A 25,000-nucleotide genomic window follows, 5' to 3' on the forward strand; every position below is an offset into this window, starting at 1 on the left:
TCCTTACTACCAGAAATCACATGAGATGATCAAGGAAGAAAATCACAATGGCTATATTTATATCGAAGGCTGAACTTCTCAGAAACACTGTACCTTGATTAAAATTTCTGGGAGGCTGCAATAAAGATATCAGATGTGAGACTAGCACAGCAGATCAATTATCATAATTGACAACATTTTATTAATACATATTGAACTCCTAAATGTTTTGGACACAAGATAACCCCATGAAAATGATCCTTAGAGAGGCAGAATGCCGGATCTGGGAAAAGAATCAAGGCTGGCTTGTCTGCTGTGCAGTTTAAACAAATATTTTTCATCTGGTCTGCATATTCCATGCTTTTGTACAAATTTAGCATCTGTTTGTACCTGCATATTTTAACTTAAGAGCTTTCATTAATTTTTTTCCTCTTTTTTAAGCTTCAAAGCCATAAACATGTATATTTATACCACAGTATTGTACGCTGGTTGTAAAGCTCTGAATTAAGTCATTCTGTGCTTTAGTTTTGATTAGAATGATACAATTAGAACCTGTTATTCTACCAACTAATTACTTGTAGAATGTGACATCTGAAGAATACTACAAGATTACAAATTTAGGAATGAACTGAGAATGTGCTCTGTTTATATTATTCCCCTATCTTCAGTCAAATCATTGTCATGGAAATGGATTAACGCTGGGACAGTCTCTGTCCTCATCAAAATCTTTCTCACAAATAAAAAAGAAAAAAAAAGAGTAATAAGAATTTTAATGCTTCATGTATCAATAAGATTTTAATAGCATGCTTTGATCTCCTTGCCAGTCTATCACTTGATTGGCCGAGCAGCATCCATCTTCCTGAATCATCATCGACTGGTGCTTGTTTCTGGGAAATTCTCTCCTTTTTTTTTAAATTTATTTGGTCATTGTTGAACCACTTCTGGGTGCCTTGTGCCATTTTATTTCTTGCAAGTGCATCTCAGTGAATGATTAAAGCAGATTTTTTCACTTAAATCTCAAGTACCAAATTCTATCACTTAAAAAAAAAAAGGAGAGGGAGAGGTTGTGTGTTTGTGCATGTCTTCAGATAGAGAAAGGCTGGCATTTAGAAGTTGAAAAGGCGAGAAAGAAACGCTCTGTATATTTTTTTTGCCTGTGAAAACCCTTTGGAGGGTTAAATCTTATCCAGGCTGCATGTGTGAATACCTGTTGCACATGAAGTAACAAATTAGCAGCAAGAAACCAAGTTTGACAGGCACTGCCAGGCAGGCTGAAACATCCAAGAAAATAAGTGTTCTCGCCAGTGATGGAGCCTCTTCTAAAAGCTATTTTTACTCACTCTGAATCCCCAGCTTCACAGAAAGTAAACTGATCCATAAAAATACATAGTAAATAATTTTACACATATCATGCTTATTTGCATGTGAATTAACCCAATTTATGGCCATAAAGACAGACTTTGTCAGTGCACAGAAGATGCAAACAAGTAGTAGGGGCAGAGAAGAAGTGCCCACGGTTGAAGATTTGTCACATTTCTGCACCACTCAATATTAATCCTTGCTGTGCCTCAAACGAGGTTAAAATGACGGTGACAGCTCAGATCTGTGTGGCGATAGATAGCGAGGGAGATACAAGCAGTTCTTACATTTTCCTTCTGTATTTGCATTTTCTTCCAGGTATAGATCTCACAGTGTCTGTTAACTGATTATTTCTTTTAAATAAGTAGGAAAAAGAAGAACAAAAAAAATCCCTTTTTCTCACCCGGCTGCATATTAGATTTGATATTGGGGAAAGCCTTTCGTTTACTCTGAAGAAATAGTTCTGTTTTCCACCACTGGCTGTCATGTTTAAAGTAAATAAGTTCTCGTCCCTTCGGCACTGCTGAACTCATTCAGTTCCCAGAACAAAGCCATTGTGTGGAGGTCCACAACAGCCCTTTTCTCTCCTTCCCCGAGCGGGATCTTCCCCGGCACCGCAGTGTGCTCCCCAGCTCTGTGAGCCGTTCACTACCATGCCAGTGCTAAAAGTGTGCATGCTTTATTTCACAGAAGAAATGAAGGAAGATTATGACACTATGGGGCCTGAAGCCACAATTCAGACCACCGGAAACAATGGTACAGGTAAGGCCTTGCATGGTGTGAGTACCACTTTTCTTTGGGATCACGTAGAACTAGCTGTGCATGAGGAATGAGAGTGACAAAACTATCTATTGCTTGTTTTCTGTTAAAAGTGTAGGAAATATCAACATAATTCACCTGGTTTTTAATTTCCCTCCCCCAGCTTGATCACGAGAGCACAGTGACCAATTCATGCAGTGAAGAGTCCTTGCTACCCCTCCTGTGTCCAACAACATTTTAGCCTTTAGTTCCTCCTTGTAGCTGCATCCTTGGGAGATAATAGTTCTCAGCGGTGTGAGGAGATGTTATCCCAGCCAGGGTGAACCTTGGATAAAGTAGCTGGGCCAAGATACAGTAGCCTTTTAATGAGAGAAACTGTGCAAAGAGCTTGAGAGTGAGGATGGGGTGCACCCTCCTTGGCAGCCTCAGATTCGGGTGGTGCACAGAGTGAGCTACTTCAGACACTGAAAACATCTTTTCAGCAAGACACACATAAACCCCTTACATAGATACACAGACACACACACTTTAAATGCATATTTATGAGATTATAATGTTTCCGGCTAATCTTTTTTTCCCCCCACTTTGCGCATCGCTTTCTTTCCCCTCTTCTTAGAAATCAATACATTTGGTGGCACAAGAAGTGTTACAGAGGTATTTAGCAGGCATCACCTCTGAGCCATCTCTCTTTTTCTGTAGCAAAGCAAACCAGCAAAAGGTTTCTGTTGCTATTTTCTAATCCAAATGAATTCAGGGGTTTACCATATTCTTTCCAAAGGCCCCACTCCATCCTCAGCACAGCTGAATGCCATACATCACCCGATGTTTCTTCTGCATTTTGTCACAATTTGAGATGTTGCAGATAGATTTACACAGCTAAAAGGAAGAGTTTTACTAGCATAAGTACATTTCTATGCATTCCATTATGAAATTTAGTTCATAGGTAATACTCTCCACAAATATTACTGTAAAAGGTGGTACCAAAGTCTCGCAAGGATTTTATTACTCACACTTTCCTAATGTTGGTAACACCCACATAAAACCCCAGTGCTCTTACTAAGCAACACAAGAAATTTACTTTATCATTCTTGAGGGGGAAAATAATAGGAAAATAAAACCATGTCACTGCTTTCTTCATCCATTAGATTTATTATGCATGAAAGGAGGGTGGCACCGAGGCACATTACGTATGTACTTAATGATGTTGCTGTGCAGAACTGGCTACATACGTACCTCAAAAGCTTATTTTATTTCTAAGAGATGGCAATAAAGTGACAAATTGTGCTTAGCACTAGGAGAAACAGGACTTTAAAAGACATCTGATTCAGAAACAAGACTTGATGATTATCTGAATTACCATTACCAGAGCCTTTGAGGTCCCCTATCAGTCCGTGTGACTTCCTTTGTGCATATTTTCCTTACCATAACAGGCCTTGATTCTTTCATGCTTGCAATGTGGTCTGCTTGAAGGGGAAGACTTCATGTCCTCTTAGTCCCTTCCCTTCCAGTATCTGATGGCCTTGCCTTCCAGCTCATCGTCAGCCTCACGAAATCTCTCCGGGGGCCAGGTGCCATGGAGCCCCTCTGCTAACCCTGAGTGGGGTCCATGGGGTGTCCTGCCTCTACTGGGAAAAATAAGGGTTACCCCTACCCAGCTTGATGCACTGCAAACTCATGGCTCAAGGAGTGCTTTGCATTTAGGTGGTCTGCATTTGAAATGCGAGAGCTTCTCTGGGTGTTGCTCCTGGCAATTCCTTCCCCAAATGTCCTGTGCAAGTCCCAGGCTCCTCTTTACTCCAGCTACGATGGGAGGCTTGCTCAAATAATCATCACAAGTTGCCCAGTGCTCTGATAGTGTTTAATTCAAATCTTTGTCACTGAGGTGTTCAGAGCCCCTTTCAGTGGAGGTTGATGCCTCGGCAGGTTGGGTAGAACATGTTTCTTTAATTGCTGCAGTCTCCATAGATTCATAAGAGCAATGCCAGATTACTTAAGCATAATAAATACTCTGATAAATTAAATGCTTATTCCAATCTTTTCACCTTGAGTAGAAGATGCCAGGTGACTGTGAGGACCTGTAGAATCCTTTATGCAGAGTAAAAGCTCCCCTTTGTGCCCAGTGAGGTGCCTCAACCATTATTTGATGAGGGAAGGGAAGAAATCAGTCACTGAGCTATTGGAGATCCTTCCTGGATAGTCTGGGACGTGTTCAAAGTTTTCTTCTTCAGCCTCACTATAGGCTTTGGGCCTGTCTTGAGTGCTTGGCTTGAATTTTTCCCTTCAGATTATAGGGGGATTTAATACTGATGTTCAATAAAGTAGCTGAGGTGAGGCTGAGACTCAACCCAATGAAAAAACTTGGATCAGTGACTCCCTCTTCAGCAAAAGCCATTCAACAGTGACCTTCTGGTCTCCTTAAGCTATTTAGAGCATCCTACAGATTAATATGGGCTCTTCCAGATGGGCTAAGGAGGTCTCTCTCATTCAATACAACATGTCTCCCCCTCTTGACACCAGATCTCGCAGTGCTCCGTGACCTGGGCTGAACACAAAGGCAGGAGATACATTTTCAGACTCACTCACATGCATCTAACCGCCAAGTTTCTGTAGGTGCGTGCTATAGCTGTGGTGCATTTTTAGCATCAAATTCTCTGCAGAATGCCATTAGTAGAGAGAAAGAAAACGAAAAGAAAAGGTCTCCGTTATTAAATTATTCTGCTATTGTCAAAGTGGCCACTTCCTAGTGGTACTTAAAGAGAAATCTTGTTATCCAGACATTAATCAGCTGCATTTTTATAATGAGCCGTGGAGGCTTCAGAGTGAAAAAGCAAAAATGACCATTAGGGTGAAAATCTAAGATTTTGGTCCTGCTAAATGAATTTGTAAATATTTCTGAGGATTTCTGCAATGGGGACTTGAAAAAGTGACGTTTAGCAGAAGAGGTTTTTAAAATACGAATGAAGAAATTCTTATAGTTTGTTTTATTCTACCTTGTATGGTTATTGCAAGTGGGATGCTTGCAGAGAATAGATTAACAAAATACCTGTAAACAAACAGAAAAATGTTCCTGGTTTCGATTACTAACATCTGACAAAATTCAAGTAAAGATCTCTTAAAATAATTTAAAGAAGGGAAAGAAAAACTTTCAGGGGGAGGAAAACAGAAGTAAAACTTGGCAGGTTGGAGGACAGGCCGTTTTCAGGCTGTAATCTGTGTGTACCAATGGGGGCCTCTCACTTCCTGGCTAATGAAGGCTGTGGTTTTATTAGCTTTGTTTGCGATTAAGGGCAGCTATCACCATCTCGCAGGACGAGTTCCCACACAAAATAACTGGTATCCCAAGCTCCTTGGACCTCTCTCCCACTTTATCTTGAACGGTCCTAAATGCCTCCAAAGATAGCTTTCCTTAATGTGTTTTATTTTTATGTGACACAGCCACATCAGCTTTTGGAACTGAAAATATTTCTGCTCTCCAGGCTCCAATAATTAATTAAAAAAAGACTTATTTGGCAAGGTCACCCACCATAGATCTCACTGAAATTCTTGCCTTGCAGGAGGGGATGAGCAGTGTGTATGCAGTGTCAGCCCACAAGGAGTCTGGGAACATGGCTTTGTGCATGGATAATAAATCAGGGCATGGAGGAGGGAAACAAGTCTTCCACCCAGAAGTTGAGAGAGAAACCTAATGGTTGTCAGATGGGTCTTTTTAGTACCACTGGGTGAGCTTGCAGCCATGTCTGAATTGTCAGTAACCTTGCTGGTGAGAAACCAGACCCACATGATCATCCTTCACTGTTTGTGTTAATCTGCAGCATTGCCACGCTGGTTGTATTGTTTCAGTGAAGGATCTATCAGCTTTTCCACTAAATCCCCTTGTTTTTAGGGGTTTATAATGTAGACATAAACATTTGCTTTAGCTCCGGGATTGCATGCACAAACGTAGAAGCTAAATAATCCCGAGAATTAGGAAGCCAAGGCCAGTAATATTGCAGCAGTCCTCCACAGCCTGTTGGATCAGCCTCCAGATAGACTTGGGGGCAGGAAGGAAGAACCTCATTTAGGTTTGATTTTGGGACGGAAACTCTTAATCTTAACTCAGGCCTTGCTTGATGGCTGGAATCCTAATCCTATAAATGCAATTGCAAAGTCCAAGTGCCCCTAGTTTACCTGGAGGAGAAAAGGGACATGTGGAACCATCCCGTGGAGCCATCCCATTTCTCCTCTCCGGAGAAAAACTCCCCCTCCTTGCTTTACAGGTGGCATTTATTGGCTCATGGTCTAAATTTGGCAAAAATAAACTTGTTTTCCTTGGATTTATTGCTAAGACAAGAGAAGGAGTGGAGCTTGGGTAGTGTTAAGCCAGAGGGTGGATGACCTCCTAATGCTTGGAAGATCTAGGCATAACAGGAGAATGAAAGGTTAGATTTAGAGCATAAAAATTAAAGCTTTAGCTTTTCTTCTGATAAAAACAAAAAGTCCTACACCTACTCTGATGCTCTTGTGCATGAAGTGTACTCAATAACCACCATTTTGTTATATTTCTCTCCTAGAACAAAATGGAGGTAGAGTACTCTGTCTTCTTCTCCACACTCACGCTCCCCTTCTCTAGAAGCTGCTTTATTTTGGGGTTGAGAGACGAGAATTTTTTCTCATGCTAATAACAAATGGTAACAGGAGCCGCAGAAGGACCAAGAGGAACTCTGTGGTGGTGTAGCCATTCCCTACAAAACCACTGTGATAGGAACAGAAGTTTCCTTCCAAAACCAGGGTCCCTTGCCCTGTGCCATTTGGTCACTGTCACTAAAATACTGCAGAACGGTTGAGAAGCTGCTCAGCTCATATGAAAAATAGGGCATATTTGTCTCAGCCAGAGGATTTGATTTTATCGGCTAAAGGGATGAGGTTTACAGAGACGGATATCTACTTTTATCGATGACGCCGAGATCAGCGCTTCAAATCAGGCACTGCAGGCTCCCAGTTGTGCCCCAGTCAGAGGTCATGTCTCGCTTTCACTGCCAGCATCACTGCCTTGCATTTTCTTAGGAAGCTGAGGCAAAGCACTTACCCATTTCTAAACAGCAAGGAGCTGGTTAGTCTCTCATTTCCAGTGGTTACAAACCATAACCCGCTTGATTTCCATGTGTTTACTCCATGTTGCTCCGTGGAATCACTGAGAGCAGAATTGTGCCGTTTAGTATTTTACTTTTACATGTACTCCAGAGTAGTTTATGGTGTTTCCTCATTTTTTTATTTCACCTAAGCAGAAATACATTAAAAATTTAATCAATCATAAGCTGTTATTTTAATTTATGGTCAGTTAAAAACAAGTATCTTTAGTTCCTTGCCACTAGCTGTGTCTTCCAAGACTTATTAATAAAAAAAGAAAAACAATGTAGTGGAAGAAAATCATAATCTCCTTTTTTTTTTCTTTTCTAGTAAAATTATATTATTATTTGTCTATAACTTCACAGAGTTTTAAGGTCTTTCCTGCAAGCAGTGTTCATACATGGAGGAGAAAAGCACATTTTTAGTAACAGGATGTTTTGTGGCTAAGCATGTATTATGTTTCATGGAGATTGCATGGATTGTAAAAAATTGAGGTTCCATTTAAAGAAAAGATGGAAAACTCTTGTATGGACTGTCAGAGTGGTTTTGGGCTGGATGACCCTGTTATGGTCTAAACCATGTGGTTCTATTGCAGAAATCATGAAGCAATAAGTTTCTAAAACTACCTATTCTCCTATTATAAGTTAATTTTTCAGGGAGGAAAGAAAAAGGGGGAAGATGTGAGAAATTTTCTTCTTGTGCCTGACGAAGAGCAGCCTGAGGCAGGACCTGTCTCAGAAAAGTTTGGTCTTTTAGTACCTGCAGCTACCATCTCCCACATGAGGACTGTCTCGGGGTCTGCATGATCCAGGGGCAGCTGAGCTCAGTCCTGTAGGTTGAGCTGGGCTCATGCCAAAAGTTGTGGGACCCCCAGGAGCCCCATGAAGATTGTTCAGGTTCCAGCAATGAAAGATTACCTGCATTACCCAAGCCTCATAAACTTCTCCTGCTGCCCTGTAGAGCCTCTGCTCTCATTTATTTAACTGCCCTTACTTCCATCCACGCTGGTGGAAAGCCCACATTAATTTTATTGGGAGCTAGAGCAAGGCCAACGAGAGCAAGGATCCAGCTGCAGCCCCAGCCTTGTAGCTCCAGTACATCTGCTCAACCTGTAACGTTGCTGACCGGCCCAAGCTCTCTGGGATGATGCACTCAACCACCCTTTCTTTTCTCCTTGTCTCATTTCAGTTAAGAATGCAAATTGCACGTCGGACTTTGAGGAATATTTTGCCAAAAGGAAACTGGAGGAAGGAGATGGGCATGCAGTCAGCATAGCAGAGTACCTGCAGCGCAGCGACACAGCCATTATTTACCCTGAAGCCCCCGAGGAACTGTCTCGCCTTGGCACTCCAGAGGCCAATGGGCAAGAAGAAAATGGTGAGGCTGTAATTCATTTTTAGCCAGTATCCTGACCTCGTGCAGCTGTTGCAATTATAAATGCACTACATGCCTGGGTGTTTACCTTAAAAATTGAAGAACAGCTGCAGCGGCATGGAATTTCATGAGCAAAGATTGGGGCTGTAATTTCAGTGTATTGTGATTTTTTAGTCAGCACATTTGTATTATTCGGTGGGTGAACTATAGAGCTGAATTTAAACAGGAGAAAGGCTGCTGCTCTGCTTGGGAGTTTGAGAAGTTTTAATAGAGTTTAAATGCAACAAAAGACAGAGTAGCCAGCCTATTGCTCTCCAATGCCTTGATAAATAATTGGAGAAGAATCAGTAGGAAGGATTCGGTCAATGGCATAAGTAACGTAATGAGCTGGGGCTGGAATGCAAATTGCCAATTGATCAGGAAAAGTATTTCTTAGTTTTCCAGCCAGCCAGGTCTGCGGGAGGAGTGATGCCCATAATTAATTTCCCGGCGGGGTCCAGAGCGGGCCCTGCGAGTCTGCCGTGGGCGTGCGCGGGTGCCGGTGCCTCCCGCTGCCGGTTGGAAGTGCCGTCCCTCCCTCCTGGGCAGCAGATTGCGGCGATTCCTCTCATACCATCCCGGGCAATCAGCCCATGAGCTGCCATTGATTTGCTGACCTTTTGGCCTGCCTCTCTTTCCCCCCCCATCCCGGGGCACAGACCTGCCACCTGGAACTCCAGATGCCTTCGCCCAACTGCTGACCTGCCCCTACTGCGACCGGGGCTACAAGCGCCTGACGTCCCTCAAGGAGCACATCAAGTACCGCCACGAGAAGAACGAGGAGAACTTCTCGTGCCCTCTCTGTAACTACACGTTTGCCTACCGCACCCAGCTCGAGCGGCATATGGTGACACACAAGCCAGGGACAGATCAGGTGGGGGGCTGGTTTTAAGTGATTTCTTTCTGTAATAACCCCTTAGAGAAACGATATTGCTTTGATTGGCAATCATTATTAATTTTTCATGGCATTTTGAAGATGCAGATCTTTTAATGGTAATAGCTTTAATTGAGGTCTAAATGATTTTTTGATGGTCTCTTCTAATATGATTTAATAGTCTTATGTTCACGATCGAATGAGTGTGTTAATTTCTAATTTAGAAATTTTATTTGCACTTTAACTTGACTTTAGTTTCGTTTTTATGTTCCTCAAAAAGTGAATGAAACTGTAGCATTTTAATTATACATTATTAAACATCTCAGCAATTTTAATTCCATTTTTCACCTAGTTTTACTTTGCAGTGTTGCAAATAGGAGCTCCAAGACATACTAAAAGATCCACTAATATTTTTTCATTACTTTTTGAGTAACCTTTTCAATCACATGAAATTATGCATATTTTGTATAATCGTTTGTTAGACATAATTACACATTTTGAGAAGAACTCTTCCGACAGTACATATAGGCTATCATTTGAGATTGTGCCACTAGAATTGGGCATTGCTCTCATTTGTATAGCCCGGCAGCATATCTGCAATAAATCAAAGCCCTTTTTTCCTCGATGGGGTATGTGTAATATTATATCAGCGCCGCATTTAAGGAAATGCTGTGTGTCTCAAACAGGTGACTGAGCTTCCCTAGTGCTCCTAGATGGGCTGGCGATAGACCTGCGCCACAAAATTCTTTACACACCAGCAGAAAAGCTGCTCCTCGCTGGAGGATTACTTCTGAAAACCCATCTTAAGGAGGGCTGTAATGGAAACTCAAATGGCGTGGTTAAAAGTTGAATAAATAGATGTGTGCATTGTGTCAAATTATAGAGGCTTTATGCCATATTTCTTTTTCTTCAAAACCTGAAAATCACAATCAGCTGGATTTCTCTTGGTAGGTTTTTCTCAGCATAAGGTAAATTCAGTTAGGCAAACACACATCTTCCTAATCACACGACTTTTGCAATTAGCATTTTTAAGAGAACTGTATCTTTCACTTGATCTTAAATCAATATAAATGGCTCCAGAGCGCTTTCTCCTATTCTTTCCTTCCTGTGGCTTCCCAGTAGACAAACACATTTTCCCATATATATTTTTCCTAACCTGATCCACTGTAAGGTTCTTCCTTTTGCCTCGTATCATTAAAAACACCAGGGGAGGGAAAAAAACCCGCCTGGATATTTATCCAACGTAACCGCCTGAAATTTCACATGCAAGAGTGCGCTGGTACTGGCGCATTATGAATGGTAGCTTTGGTGTTGAAAAGTCCCCTCATTTGCTCATGGCATTTACAATTAGTAAATTAAAATGATTGTATCATATTAACAGTGGCACAACTAAAGTTTATAGTAGTCCTTGGAGGGCGATGGGGGGAGACAAAACAGCTGTTGCTGTTTGTTTATGCAACTCAGCAACATATGAGCGCGGGTCCCTCAATGGCGTGCGGCGGGCTGGGCTCTGCTTGATCTTTGAAGGTTGCTGCTGTTTGAACAAACCTCCCTGTGTCCCATGTAACACCATCTGTCTCGCCAGGAATGTGGGAAGAGGCAGCACACCCTCGCAGTTGTCATACCGTTTCGGCGCTGCCTTTTTTTTTTTCTCTCTTCTTTTTTTCCCCCCTCTTTTTCCCCCCCTCCCTGCTCCTGCAAAAGGCTTTTGTATCGTGGTTGCTTGCAAAAGGCTGACCTCCTACCTTGAGCATCCAGAGTGGTTGGCTACATGATTATCAAGATAATAATTATTTTTTAATTAATTATTTTTTTTCTCTCAAAATTCAAAGTCATGGGGCTTTCCTTGCTTGTTGCAAAAAGGTCAGCTGCCTTTGATTATATCTTTACACCACTTCTAACTTTCAACTTTCTCTCACCCCTCAGAAGAGCACCAGGAGAAAACACGGCACGAAAGGTAGCTCAAGTCTTTCCTGCTGCTCTGTGATTTTAAAAAATATTTCCAGCAGCAGCTTATGCCGAAGACGCAATCTCTCCTGCTTGATAATGAATTAAATCTTACACAAAATGCCACTAACGACAGTGTTTCTCTCTTTACTCCACATGCAGTAAACAGAATTTTTAAACAAGCTGAGTCCCACATGTTCAGAATCTGCTAGGAATATTAAGAGCCACAAATCTACTTATAAAACTGTTTCTCTCATTGTAAGATACCTTAAAGCAACACATTTCTGATGAGAGACTTAGGAAATAATTCCAAAGCAAATATCGAATGCTCATGTGAAAGTACTTTCTCATTTGTTTCGGTTTACTGCCAACATTTTGATTTTTATTGCAACACTGATGAGACAAATAAATGTACATGCAGACCTTTTGGTCCGCTTGATGAATTCAGAGCCACATTAATTCAATTTTTGTTTTTTAAGCTTGAAATTCATGGTTTCTCTTGCATAAAATTCATGTTGGTATCTCTTTTTTTCCTTCTTTTCCTCCCAGCACCAAATGCTGACCCAAGGAGCAGGGAATCGCAAGTTCAAATGCACTGAGTGTGGCAAGGCCTTCAAATATAAACACCATCTGAAGGAACACCTGCGAATTCACAGTGGTGAGTAGCGGAGGTGCTGGTGTGCTCATTTGCATTTTGTTTAATTAGCTGAGTTTTAAAGACTGCTTAAAATTTACACAGTTCTGCTTCTGGCTTCTTGGAGCTACTAAGGTATTTCATAAGTGATATCTGAGTCATCCTCATTTATCATGCTGTTAATACCACGGTCTTGCTGAAAGATTTGGAAATACTAAAGCTTCCTGCAAATAATATAGATTGTTTGGCAATTTGAGCTCAGAAGCGTTCATTCATGGCTGTGCAGCGGGAATCTGAAGAGTCCATTATATTTTCCAAAATAAAAAGTCCCCCCGAGTGAAATACAACTCATATTCTCAGATAACAAGTAACTGCCAAGTGTCTCAGATTGAATGACTTGGGCATTTTGGCTCTCCTACTTGATGCAGAATTCAGCACACAAAATGTCACCAGGCTCTGCCCTGGCACAAACTGATGTGGATGTTCTAACATCAGGACTCAGTTTCTCATATTCAGTGAAAATTCCATTCTTTGGGCGTAAAAAAAAAGAAACAAATCAAATTTGAACAGTCTTGATTTGATTTGATTCCCTTCCCCTCAGGGTACTTACCTGTGACTTGCCCTAGTCAGTCTGGAGCCAATCTCCCACCTTGATGGCTGTTGCCACCTGGAGACCTCGGGTCCAAACTGACCTCAAAACCTGTAGAAAGAGGAGGGTAAAGCAGTGGTGGTGTGCGGTCATATTCATAGAATTAATATTTCCCTCACTATTAATCACTGTATACACAGGGAATCAGTTAGATATCGAATATAATCTCTTGCAATTATAGCAGCAAGAATGATAACTAACATTTGGTTTTAATTATCATTTTAGGTGAAAAACCGTATGAGTGTCCCAACTGCAAGAAACGTTTCTCCCATTCTGGCTCCTACAGTTCGCACATCAGCAGCAAGAAGTGTATTGGTTTAATCTCTGTAAACGGCAGAATGAGAAACAACATCAAGACGGGTTCTTCTCCTAATTCTGTATCTTCCTCTCCTACTAATTCAGCCATCACACAGCTGAGAAACAAGCTGGAGAATGGCAAACCACTTAGTATGTCTGAGCAAACAGGCCTACTGAAAATTAAAACAGAACCACTAGATTTCAATGAGTACAAGGTTCTTATGGCCTCACATGGGTTTAGTGCAACTAGTCCTTTTATGAATGGTGGACTTGGAGCAACCAGCCCCTTAGGAGTTCACGCGTCTGCTCAAAGTCCAATGCAGCACTTAGGTGTAGGGATGGAAGCACCGTTGCTCGGGTTTCCTGCGGTAGGCAGCAATTTAAGCGAGGTGCAGAAGGTCCTACAGATTGTGGACAATACGGTTTCCAGGCAGAAAATGGACTGCAAGGCTGAAGAGATCTCCAAGTTGAAGGTTTACCATATGAAGGATTCATGCTCTCAAGCCGAGGAACAAGGAGTTACTTCCCCCAATATTCCCTCCGTGGGTCTTCCAGTAGTAAGTCATAATGGTGCCACTAAAAGTATTATTGACTATACATTAGAGAAAGTTAATGAAGCCAAAGCTTGCCTCCAGAGCTTGACCACAGACTCAAGGAGGCAGCTCAATAACATTAAAAAAGAGAAGCTGCGAACCCTAATAGACCTGGTAACTGAAGACAAGATGATAGAGAACCACAACGTATCCACTCCATTTTCATGCCAGTTCTGTAAAGAAAGCTTTCCTGGTCCCATTCCGTTGCATCAGCATGAGCGTTACCTGTGTAAAATGAACGAAGAAATCAAGGCAGTCCTTCAGCCTCACGAGAACATGGTTCCCAACAAACCTGGAGTGTTTGATAAGCAAACCCTCTTGCTGTCATCAGTACTTTCTGAGAAAGGAATGACTAGCCCCATCAACCCATACAAGGACCACATGTCTGTACTTAAAGCGTATTATGCTATGAATATGGAACCCAACTCTGATGAACTACTGAAAATTTCCATTGCTGTTGGCCTTCCTCAGGAATTTGTGAAGGAATGGTTTGAACAAAGAAAAGTCTACCAGTATTCAAGTTCCAGGTCACCATCACTGGAAAGGGCCAGTGCCAAGGTGGCGCTGGCTGCCACCAACAACACTCCCACTAAAGACTCTTTGTCAGCCAGATCTCCAATAAAGCCTGTGGACTCTATAACTTCACCATCTATAGCTGAACTCCATAACAGTGTTACTAATTGTGATACTCCTCTCAGGCTAACAAAACCTCCTCATTTTACCAATATTAAGCCAGTTGATAAATTGGACCACTCTAGGAGCAATACTCCTTCTCCTTTAAATCTTTCTTCCACATCTTCTAAAAACTCCCACAGTAGTTCTTACACTCCAAACAGTTTCTCTTCTGAGGAGCTTCAGGCTGAGCCATTGGACTTGTCTTTACCAAAACAAATGAAGGAGCCCAAAAGTATTATAGCCACAAAGAACAAAACAAAATCTAATAGTGTAAATTTAGAACACAATAGTGTTTCTTCATCATCTGAAAACTCAGATGAGCCACTGAACTTGACATTTATCAAAAAGGAGTTTTCTAATTCAAATAATCTGGATAAAAGCACTAACCCAGTATTTGGTATGAACCCATTTAGTGCCAAACCTTTATACACAACACTTCCACCGCAGAGCGCATTTCCTCCAGCCACTTTTATGCCACCAGTCCAGACCAGTATTCCTGGGCTGCGACCATACCCAGGATTAGATCAGATGAGCTTCCTACCACATATGGCCTATACCTACCCAACTGGAGCAGCTACTTTTGCCGATATGCAGCAAAGGAGAAAGTACCAGCGGAAACAAGGATTTCAGGTAAAAAGTTTCAACAGTTTTTTCCTTTGAAAGGCTAGAATTTAGTATTTTGTGATATGTCCTCTTACAGAAGAAAAAGCTCAAAGCTATAATCAACACTTCCAACAAAATTAGCAGAGTTTATTTAAGTCTGAACTTGGAAAGATGTGGTGCAGTAGGAAAATAAACTGCAGTTAACTTGAGTGCCTCTACTTGGCAGAAGCAGTACCAATTACTTTGAATATTATTTGGCATAATGACCTTTATTCTGTTAAGAGTTTAGCCATTTATCATTAGATTTGTATAGTAATACAGTAATAATAATAATAATATCCATGAAAAATCGTATCCTAGAGAAAAAAAGGAAACTTTGTAGGGAAATTGATCTCTTCAGGGCATAGCTACATTTCACCAAAGAGAAAAGGAGCAGTGGGAGACCCCTTGGGAGGCACCTGCCAAACTTGGATACGAAGTTGTATCCCTCTAAGCAGATGTCCATACAGCCTCATAGACATTAATCCATTGAAAGCCTTCTGAGCTTCCTTCTCCATATTTTGGGGGGATTGTTCACCCACCATTCCTGGGAAAGTTGTCCTCTCTTCTCACGAATGTCTGGGGTATGAGAAACGTTGACCCAAAGCCCCTTCCCTCGGGCCACCTACTGCACTTCCCAGACTCCTAGTCCTCTAATCCTGCCAGTCATCTGGAACAGCTTTGAAAAAACCCCAGAGATTAAATGAAATTATTTGGAGAGGTAGCAGCCAGAGCCCTTAATCGCAAAGTCTTTCCCTGGACATGTAATCTGGGTCAGCACTTCTTTGTGCCCAGGTACAATGCTGAATCCTTCCCTCGGGTTGTCCCAGAGACAACATGGGTGTAGCAAAGGATTTTGTGCCTTGCATGCCTGCAGTGAAGAGCAGCTCCACAGAAGTCTTGTACATTTATAGCCTTTTGCTGGGTGTATTCAGATACAATGTACAGAGTTTAGTTAAATGAGATTAACTGATTATAGATTAATAATTTTTTCTTACATTTGCGCCTGTTCCCCTATGTCCTATTACCGTCTATTAGTAATTTTACTGACTAGTAAATGTTTTATAGTTTCAAATGTGAAAATCAGGTATGGTTTTACATTACAGACTGTAATCCCTCTTTGCACAATAGGTGCATAAATAGCACTGCACCTCCATAACAGCTGTTCCACTATTCCAATTTACAGTACATCTGCCCTCTTTGTAAATGTATTTAAGCGTATTTAATCTTCTCTAATATTAATTAGTGCAAAACTAGTCTAAGAAAACTGAACTGTGTGATAGCAAATGGAAATGTATGTTATCATGCAAGTTTGCACTCTCTTTGGATCAAGACAAAATAAATATCAAGAAATTTAATAATTTACTGATCCACATTCATTATTGCTTAATGCTGAAGGCTGTTTTAACATAGATAGAACATTGATAAAAAGTGTTATTAATATTCCCTATTTCAAATTACAAAATTAAATATAAAAATATAGCTTGAGGCCTTTAGTTGGGAGACATACATTTAAATGGATTGCATAATAATAACATTTGTACCTAAATATAAAATTCAATTAAAACCTTTCTACAGACACAGAACGTATCCAAATTTTGGAGTTTTGAAAGGAATGATCCCTTAGCTGTTGCTTACTTTTACCTCTGTAAAATATTACAATACCTTTTGCTGGCCATGAAGAGCGTCCCCTTCACATTTTCTTGGAAATATTTAGTGCTGATATGGTAAATACTGTCGGTTTGTGCAAACCATATTACTACAGAGTGCTCAAAGACAGAAAGTTGGTTTGAGGCGTAGAAATAGAAGGCTCCTCATTATTACCATATTTTCCATCAGCTTTAGTTTCATTATTCATATTCCTAAGCTAAGAGGGACCACCGAGGCGTGATTTTAACTTCCCTGGGATGGTTGGTGGGCAGGATTGGTGGTGAAAGCAGCTGTTGCTGATGAGTGGTTCCCTCACAGGGAGAATTGCTTGATGGAACCCCAGACTACATGTCCGGCCTAGACGACATGACGGACTCCGATTCCTGTCTGTCCCGAAAGAAGATCAAGAAGACAGAAAGTGGCATGTACGCGTGTGACTTATGTGACAAGACATTCCAGAAGAGCAGTTCCCTGCTGCGACACAAATACGAGCACACAGGTAGGGCAGCCGCGCACGCCGAGGGCAGGATTGAGGGTCATGCTGTGTTCTTCACAGTCTTTCATGAGTACATTTGTGCAGGTGCTGAGGCTTTCAAAAGATTATTTTGCTCCCTTCCACTTACTTGTTTAATTTTTCTTGATGGTTACTGCTTGACGAAGGACAGTTGGGTACAAGGGGGTGAATGTTGGTAGGTGCTGTGTGAGATTTCACGCAGATTGTGATGGAAGTTGTGGTAATCAGCGTCTCCCAGGGCAAGCCCTCTTGAAATGAGACAGGCCCTAGCACTCAGAAACAACTGCAACTTGGTCAGCACAAAGTCCGGCATGGGAAGGAAGAGTTACAGTGTATTTCTGGTTTCTTAAGCACTCTCTGACCCTGCTGCATTTAATCCAATAAGAAAACTTCCACTGACGCTAGCAGCATGAGAGCTGGCTCTGGCCAAGTTATCTGAAAGTCAACCGTTCAGGGGGATTCCTCTCACTGTGATTTTGCACACCAGCAGCACAAGCAGGTTGCAGTTCACTTTTTCACTTCCCAGTTAATGCCCAGGGAAGGTTCCTTCCTTTCCTGAGCAGGAAGTGATTTTTGTCTAGTTCAAGGAAGATTGCCAAAGCTCACCACGCACTGTCAGCTTAAAAAATACTTAGGTTTGAAAAAGATCTTCCATCACACCTATGCTGGCCATGGTTCCCCTTACAGACAGTGCTCCCTTCCCCACTGTCAGCCAGGACAGCTCTCTGAGGGCCACAAATCGGCTCAGCATGTTCCAGCTAGGGGAAAATGGGACCGGAGCTTCCCAAATAATAGAGATATCAAGTTATATTGGACAAAGGGAATGTGAATTATCATCTGAATTATTGTGCAGCAGGACATAAACCAAACTCCAACTTCCTAGCGTTAGAGAAAAAGTTTACTCAGGAGGAAGCTTTCCTTAACTTTGAAAGTTGAGTCCCGCTTCAGGAAATGAAGCAAGTCACATCATCCTTCAGTCTCACCATGTGAGGGTAAAAACCTTATACCTCTCTATTAATACATCTTCCAGGCCCCACATAACCCTTTGGCTTTTCACAGATGAAAAATTTACAATTCAGAAGTGGACTGTGCCTTTAAAACAAAACACTTTACTTTGTTAGTTTTCCTCCTTATACTTTCCTTCCAAATTTTAAGCTAATCCCACAAAGGAAAATACAAAAGGAAGTTAAAATACACGTGGGATTAGGAAAGAAAATTAAAAGCAACATTTTGGACTAGATCAGCCAGTTCATTGGTGGAATGTGCTTCCCACTACATTATTCAGATCAAATTGTTTATTCAGTAGAAGAAGCTTTGAAGGTTTTACGTCCCTGCACCTTTCCTCTCCTGAATGATTTTATTACAGCCATCTGCAAACATTATGGTTTACTACACTACTACTGTAAAGCTCTTATGTTAGAACTGGCCTTCATATATATCAGGATCTGGACATATGGTTGAATCCCATAAAGTTGGTAGTCCATAAGGTCGACAGACATATGGTTGAAAGGCTGAAAATTTGACAAGCTGAAATGTGTGCAATCACCTTGATTTGCAAAATAAACTGCATTTGTAATAGCAAAAATATGTTATGGTCTTGAAGTAGCATGGGAACCTACTGCCTAGAAAAATGCCACACAGCTGCAATGCAGGAACTCTTCTCCTGCTTCTTTCCTCTGTCCCTTTTGGCTTCTCAACTTCATGTCCATCAATTTTATGGGACTCAGCCTTATGATCCAGAACATGTATAGGGTGTCAGATTTAATATGCTAGAACTACAGCACATCATCAGGCTGGAGCCTGGCATTTAGGGACAGGAAGGATGATCTTGTGGCAGAGGCACTGGCAGTGAGAGCACTACACTCTCCCCTGCCTCGCCACAGACTTCCTCTGTGAATTAAAGCAAATTGCTTCAGCTTTCTCTCACCCTCACCCATCTTTGAAACACGCGGAAACGATACCAGCCCGCCTCTCTGGGGTGTTGTAAATATTAATTCATTAAATCCTGCAATGGAGCTCACTGGATAAAGTGGGAAGTGCTATTATCAAGGATGCATTTTCTTTTATGGAGCTGATGCCTTCAAATAAATACCTACTTTTATTCTCTTAATCTTGTCTAGCCTCTGTTTTCAGGTAGCCACTTCAAGGCATCAGTTCCTTGGTGCATCACGCTAGTGCTCGAGTGGTTGGGAGCTCTGAAGGGCTTGCTTGGGCCAGCCCCAAGACCTGATGCACAGCTTTCAGGAGGCACACAGCACTGGCATCCTGGCTACTGGTTCAGGTGCATCTTAAGTGAATTTCAAATTAATTTGATAGTTTCAGGCAGAGCTTGTAATTGCATTAATAACGTAGGTGTGAAACTGCAGTCCGTGTTCAGTGGAAGGAACCGAATTCAAAGTAACACCCTCTTCTGCCTTTGGGGTCATTATAAGAGCAAGCCCAGATTTTTCAACCCACTTCTTGAAACCTAAAAAAGAGAAAAAAACTTTTATTCTGAGAGTGTTCCTGTTTTCTGAGCAGCTGATCATGACCTGTTGTAGCTTCATTAAAAACATGTTTTAGGAGGAATTGGAATGCTTCCTGTCTTTCCTGGAGAAGCACAAATGATGGATGCTGTTTATACCAATCTCCTTTTTTCTGTGTAAAAAGTATATATGTATTTTACTAGGACTTTGGGACAATCAGATTTTTATTTTTCACCCTTTCTCAAGGTCCATGTACCTATTAAAGCCAGTGATAGAAAAAGGGTTAAAAGAGTCAGACAGAGGCCCCTAAAATCTTATCACAGAGAAATTATTTGAAGCACAACATTGGCAGGTAAAATTACATAAGCTGCCTGAATCATTGTTTATTGTTAATCAAGTGTTGTGTTGTGCAGCTGAGTTTCCCTGCCAGGGCAAGAAGAATGGGATTTAGCCAGTTCTTTTTGTCAACCCAAAAACTTTTGGTAGGACCATGTGGCCAGCTGCAGGACAAAGAGCTCTCTGATTACCTCTGTGCACCATGCCTGCCACAGCTGGAGAAGAGTAGAAAAAGGGCCCCGAATTTCACAATCCATAGTTTTTAATTTGTGCAGTATTGGTGGTATTCTGTAATATCTTTCAGCTTCATGGGGAGAAGGAAAATTTATTGTGTTACTGCAATGAGTGAATTGCATTGGTTCTGGCTCATCTGAAATTTAGTGTAGAGGCCACTGTTTGTTGCAGAACCAAATTTTGACAAGTTAATTTTGGTATGCCATTGAATTTTGAGAGAAGTTATGTGTCCCTCTTAGAGTCGGAGCTTCACAAGGCCCTATTTCCTTAAAGTCAGGGGATGCAGCACTGTAATTAGGGGGCAGAGCATGGCAGGTAGCACAGGCATTCAGTTCCCACATGATTTTCCTGTGGAGCCTTACGGACTCATCCTAATTTGGTCGGGCTGAAATTAGTTGAGCCAATATGGGATGTGTCTAATCTCAGATTTTTCCAAGCTGCTTAGCACAAGGTTTAAGACACTTTCCTGACGAAAGGGGAAGAAGGTGGTTGCCTTCATGGCAAACCATTGGTGCTTTGGTGAGCAAAATAATCTTTGTGCTGCCAACAAGGAGGGAAACCAGGAGTGGATGAGTGAACAGAAGAGCAACCAGAAGGGAGTGTCTAGAAGTAGAGAAATATCCTGGCTCCTGGTCCAGTGATTGAGGAGTAAGATGAAGGTTAGTGTTTGTCCTGCCCTCGCCAATGCCTGTGTCTGCCGCACACCAGCTTTGTTGTAGCTTCACAGGGGAAGTCTCAGCGTGCCTGCTCCGCAACAAAAGCTGGAACCAGTTTTTCAGAATCCTACCTAGAAATTTAAAATCCTTTCATTGTTGTTCTATATTACATCATATTCTATTTTATTACTTGTGTGGGCTGTTGAGGGCCTCATAGCTGTGCTAGGGCTTTCATCCTTTCCTTTTCCACTGTATATTTTATTAAGACCTCTTTTTTATTTTTGTAGCTTTCATGCTGATGCAAGCACTAGTTTTATTTCCAGATTGATTCTGTAAACTAAATATTGTTCTTGAGCCTGGTAGCAAATCAGCTCTCTCTGGCTAGTATTTTGAATTCCCAGCTTGGGAGTTTTCTTTATTTAGAGCTTGATTCATAAAAAATTTACATGCTATTTAAAGGGGTTTTTTTCTTGCTTTACTCTGATACAAGTTTAGAATTCCCCATTTTACACTCAAATAAAGAAACAAAAAGGATATATTCTATGTTTGTGTCGGCAGACAAGGTCTCCTATTGAAAATTGAACAGGTGCAGCTTAGGCAATTATATATAAATTGCATTTATCTTGCACCTTTGACCGCTTTGCTATGCTCTGGCCACTAATCCATCTCCATTGGGACTACATCTAACATCCAAACCCCTGAGCAGCTTCAAAAGAACTGCCTTTAAAAAAAATAAAAACAAACTGTCACAAAAATATTTCCTTCTTTCTTCCGAAGAGTGGGATTTCTGTTTGGCCCCCTCCCATGCAAAAGAGACCCACTTGCCTTAGGCAAAGGATGGGTGATATTTAGTCTGGGATCAGTGACAGCTTGTGATCTGATGTCTTGTGACTTTTATACCCCTGCAAATGGGAAATGCACAGCTTTTCAGTCAAAGACTTTTAGCCCAGGAAGATTGAGAGATACTTACTGTCAGAGATTTTGTTGTTGTTGTCTTGTTTTAACAGAAATGCAATTTTAGAGGCTTTGCAAACAGGTTAGTTATAATTTTCCCTCTGTAGATTGAGCATGGGCCCCCATGGGAACCTGTGTTTTGCAATGACAAAGAAAGAGGCCCAAACATTTCCTCTAGATATTAGAGAGAGATTTCTCACTTAATTTCATTGCAAAATGTGTCATCTACATCACTCATCCATCTGACGAAACACAAGTGTTTCATGAGCCCTTCTGTGAGCTTCCTTGGGTCCATCTCTCTTAGCTCTGTCCCCCATGGATGACACAGGGGATCTCGGATGGGATTGGATGCAACCTGTGGGGTGGAATGTCAAATTTGCTTCCTTTTGACTTACCTCTACTCCAACGATGTTATGAATGTTGTGACATTGCATGACAGTGCTCTAGGACAAGGTGATGGCTTCAAAATGAACAAGAGTGAGTTTAGATATTAGGATTTTAGATATTAGGGAGATATTATTAGATATGAGGGAGATATCATTAGATATTAGGAAGAAATTCTTCACTGTGAGGGTGGTGAGGCTCTGGCCAGGTTGGACGGGGCTTGGAGCAACCTGGGATAGTGGAAGGTGTCCCTGCCTGTGGCAGGGGGTGGAATGAGATGAGCTTTAAGGTCCCTTCCAACCCAAACCAGTCTGGGATCCTGTGGTTTCCTAAAGTTGTAGGTCGTCCTCATCCACCTACAATTATCCCCCTCCCCAGTGTAAAATACCTGAGTCCAGCTTTGTTTTATGACCTACTAACACATTGTAGGGATTAAACACTCCTTTTAAACGGTTGAAATATTGGGTTTTGCACATGAGGGGAAGAAAATAATTCTTCTGCAAATGTTCGGAAACCCGATACATTTAAAAACATATTTCAATTAGTGTTGTAACAGCTGCACACTGAGCACTGCTAAGGTATGTTGTGTGGTGTCTGAACAAAGAACTTAGCCCAAGCTGTCAGGTTCCCTCAGATCAAAACTGAGGCCTTGATATGGATGTGGTAGACTAAATAGCTCTAGCACTGCCTTTTTAGTACTAACATAAATTAATATGAAAATATGAAGTATTTTAATCTATTCATTTCTAAATTAATTTATAAAATATGCATGATTCCCTGCCAGGCTACATCTGTGTATGGCACGAATGCCACATGCAAGGGGTGAGCAACGCAGGCAAAGACTGAGGGATGAGCACATCACCCAGCCTTTGGAAGGGTGGATGGAGGCAAGTCTGGATGAGAAGCAGTGGTGGTGGTTGACTTCTGTTTCAGGAAAGGAAAAGTTCTGGGAGCTGGATGGAGCACAACTGTGGGGCGAGAATCATAGATAGAATGGGTTTGGGTTGTAAGGGATCATTAAAGTCATCCAGTCCCTGCAATATCCAGGGAAATCTTCAGCTAGACAAGGCTGCTCAGGGCCCCCTCCAATCTGACCTCAAATGTTTCCAGGGATGGGACAGAGAAGGGTGTAGTGGGCATCAGATGTAGTGTGCATCAAAAAAAATCAGGGAATTCGAAGTAGTGGAAAACTGACTGTGGAGAAGTGGAACAAGACAAGGGTTGGGCTTGTTGATATTAGGGGAAAAGTAAGTCAGAGGGAGGGACTGCGACAATGTGGGCAGTTCAGTGAGGAGGACACTGAAAAGATGCCGAGGAAAAGCAGATAGTCTGTGAGGAACAAAAAAAATAAACAAAATTAGCAATTACGGAGGTATTAGTGAGGGGTCATCAGTGTGTTGCTCTGAGGGTAATCAACAGGACAACTGGGTCATGGCAGAGGTACATCCCACTGGGTGTTGGTAGCAGTGGGAAAGCTCCCACCTCATCCTTGAGGGTTTTCCACTGGCAGTGTTGGGGTTTGAGAGCGCTTAGGCTGAGAGTGCTTTGGGATTTTAAGCTGATTTGAGTAAGTGACTTGATCGTGCTTAAATCTCCTAAGCTAAGACTCTGGGATTTCCCCTTAGTGGCTAAACTTGTGCCCTGAATCGCGGGTAGCTGACTCCAGCTCTGGATTTGGTGCACCCCTAGGTCAAGGCTGGAGGTTCAAAGCCAAAATACATTTATAGCTCAAAGCCCAGCGTTTTCTTTGAGTTTGACTTTTAACCAACAGGTTAAATTGGCAGAAATGCAGATTTAGGAAATAGCTCACACAAGTAAGTCTGCTATAATTCAATATAATATCAAGTTTGAATTTTCAATTTTATTATAGAGGGAAATAAAGGAAAAAAAAGAAACCTTGTATGTGTGCAGGCCTAGGAAACTCTTACAAAAAATTGCAGTCTGAGCCCTAATTTCCAGGCATCTACTAGTTTCCCTGTCACTTGGGTTACTTTAGCTGTGGTTTCTCCTGTATTTTCCTTGCTGCCAGATCTCCCCGTCATTTCATAACACAATTTTGGCTTCCTTGAGGATTCGTTAATCACACCTTATTAAATGTGAACTTTCACAGTGGGACTTGAAGGTAGCTGTGACTGGATTGAAAAAAAAATTAGCATAGTCCTTGGTATTCATTCTTAACAACTTTGCTATGAAAGTGGAGTTTTTTCTGTGCCTGACTTTCTGTGCTCTCATGTCCTGGGGAAAAAAAGCAGATCAGGTTCATAAGGGAGCAGCTTGAGTTTTCCTGGAAGTTGAGATCCTTCAGTGGTCTGAAAGCATTTATAATTTTTCCTGATGGATTTCCTTCCATGCTGGTGCTTCCTAGCCCTTTGCTCTTGGCTGGCACTCCACTGTACTCATCCTCTCCCTGCTTTTGCTTCTTTAAAATTAAAGAAACACCACACTTTCACAACTGACAGGATGGGAGGGCTCTGGTGTGAAGTTTATTCCTGTTCTGGTCACATGCTTCATGAGCTAAGTATGATAAATACGCTCGAGGAATCAGGCCAGTTCACTAATAAGTTCCTAATGATCTGCTCTAGCAATAGGACATGCAAAGCAGGGCTCCACATTTCAGGTACCAAATACCAGGATTTCAATATCCATGAAAAATCGCATGAAATATAAAATAATGATCAATTGGTGCCTGCATGGTTGCACCACTCAGCTGAATGACACATAGATTATAATTTGACATTAACAAAATTAAAAAGAAAAATAAAACCTGGCTGAAGGTACTAATGTTTGATTTTATTTTTTGTCTTCTGCAATCTAAGTTTGGTGATTGGTCTTCACTAATTCCAATCTTTGCACCATATGTTATGTCTGGATATCTCACGG

At 41.5% G+C, this 25,000-nt stretch overlaps 1 protein-coding gene across 2 annotated transcripts in view; it reads left to right on the forward strand.

Annotated features, from left to right (window-relative positions):
* The window catches only part of ZEB2 (zinc finger E-box binding homeobox 2), a 114,552-nt gene that overhangs the window by 86,401 nt on the left and 3,151 nt on the right, over positions 1 to 25,000 (forward strand). For both annotated transcript variants that reach the window (XM_042041410.1, XM_042041411.1), the window contains 6 exons: positions 2,029 to 2,100; positions 8,392 to 8,580; positions 9,276 to 9,490; positions 11,987 to 12,095; positions 12,946 to 14,915; positions 16,896 to 17,076. In XM_042041410.1, coding sequence (XP_041897344.1) covers positions 2,029 to 2,100; positions 8,392 to 8,580; positions 9,276 to 9,490; positions 11,987 to 12,095; positions 12,946 to 14,915; positions 16,896 to 17,076 — 2,736 coding nt within the window. The remainder of the gene's footprint in view (positions 1 to 2,028; positions 2,101 to 8,391; positions 8,581 to 9,275; positions 9,491 to 11,986; positions 12,096 to 12,945; positions 14,916 to 16,895; positions 17,077 to 25,000) is intronic.

Source organism: Corvus kubaryi, unplaced genomic scaffold (assembly GCF_017639235.1).
Source record: "Corvus kubaryi isolate FWS band 111438036 unplaced genomic scaffold, C.kubaryi_AGA036_p1.0 37396, whole genome shotgun sequence".
In the NCBI taxonomy this organism is placed as follows: Eukaryota; Metazoa; Chordata; class Aves; order Passeriformes; family Corvidae; genus Corvus; species Corvus kubaryi.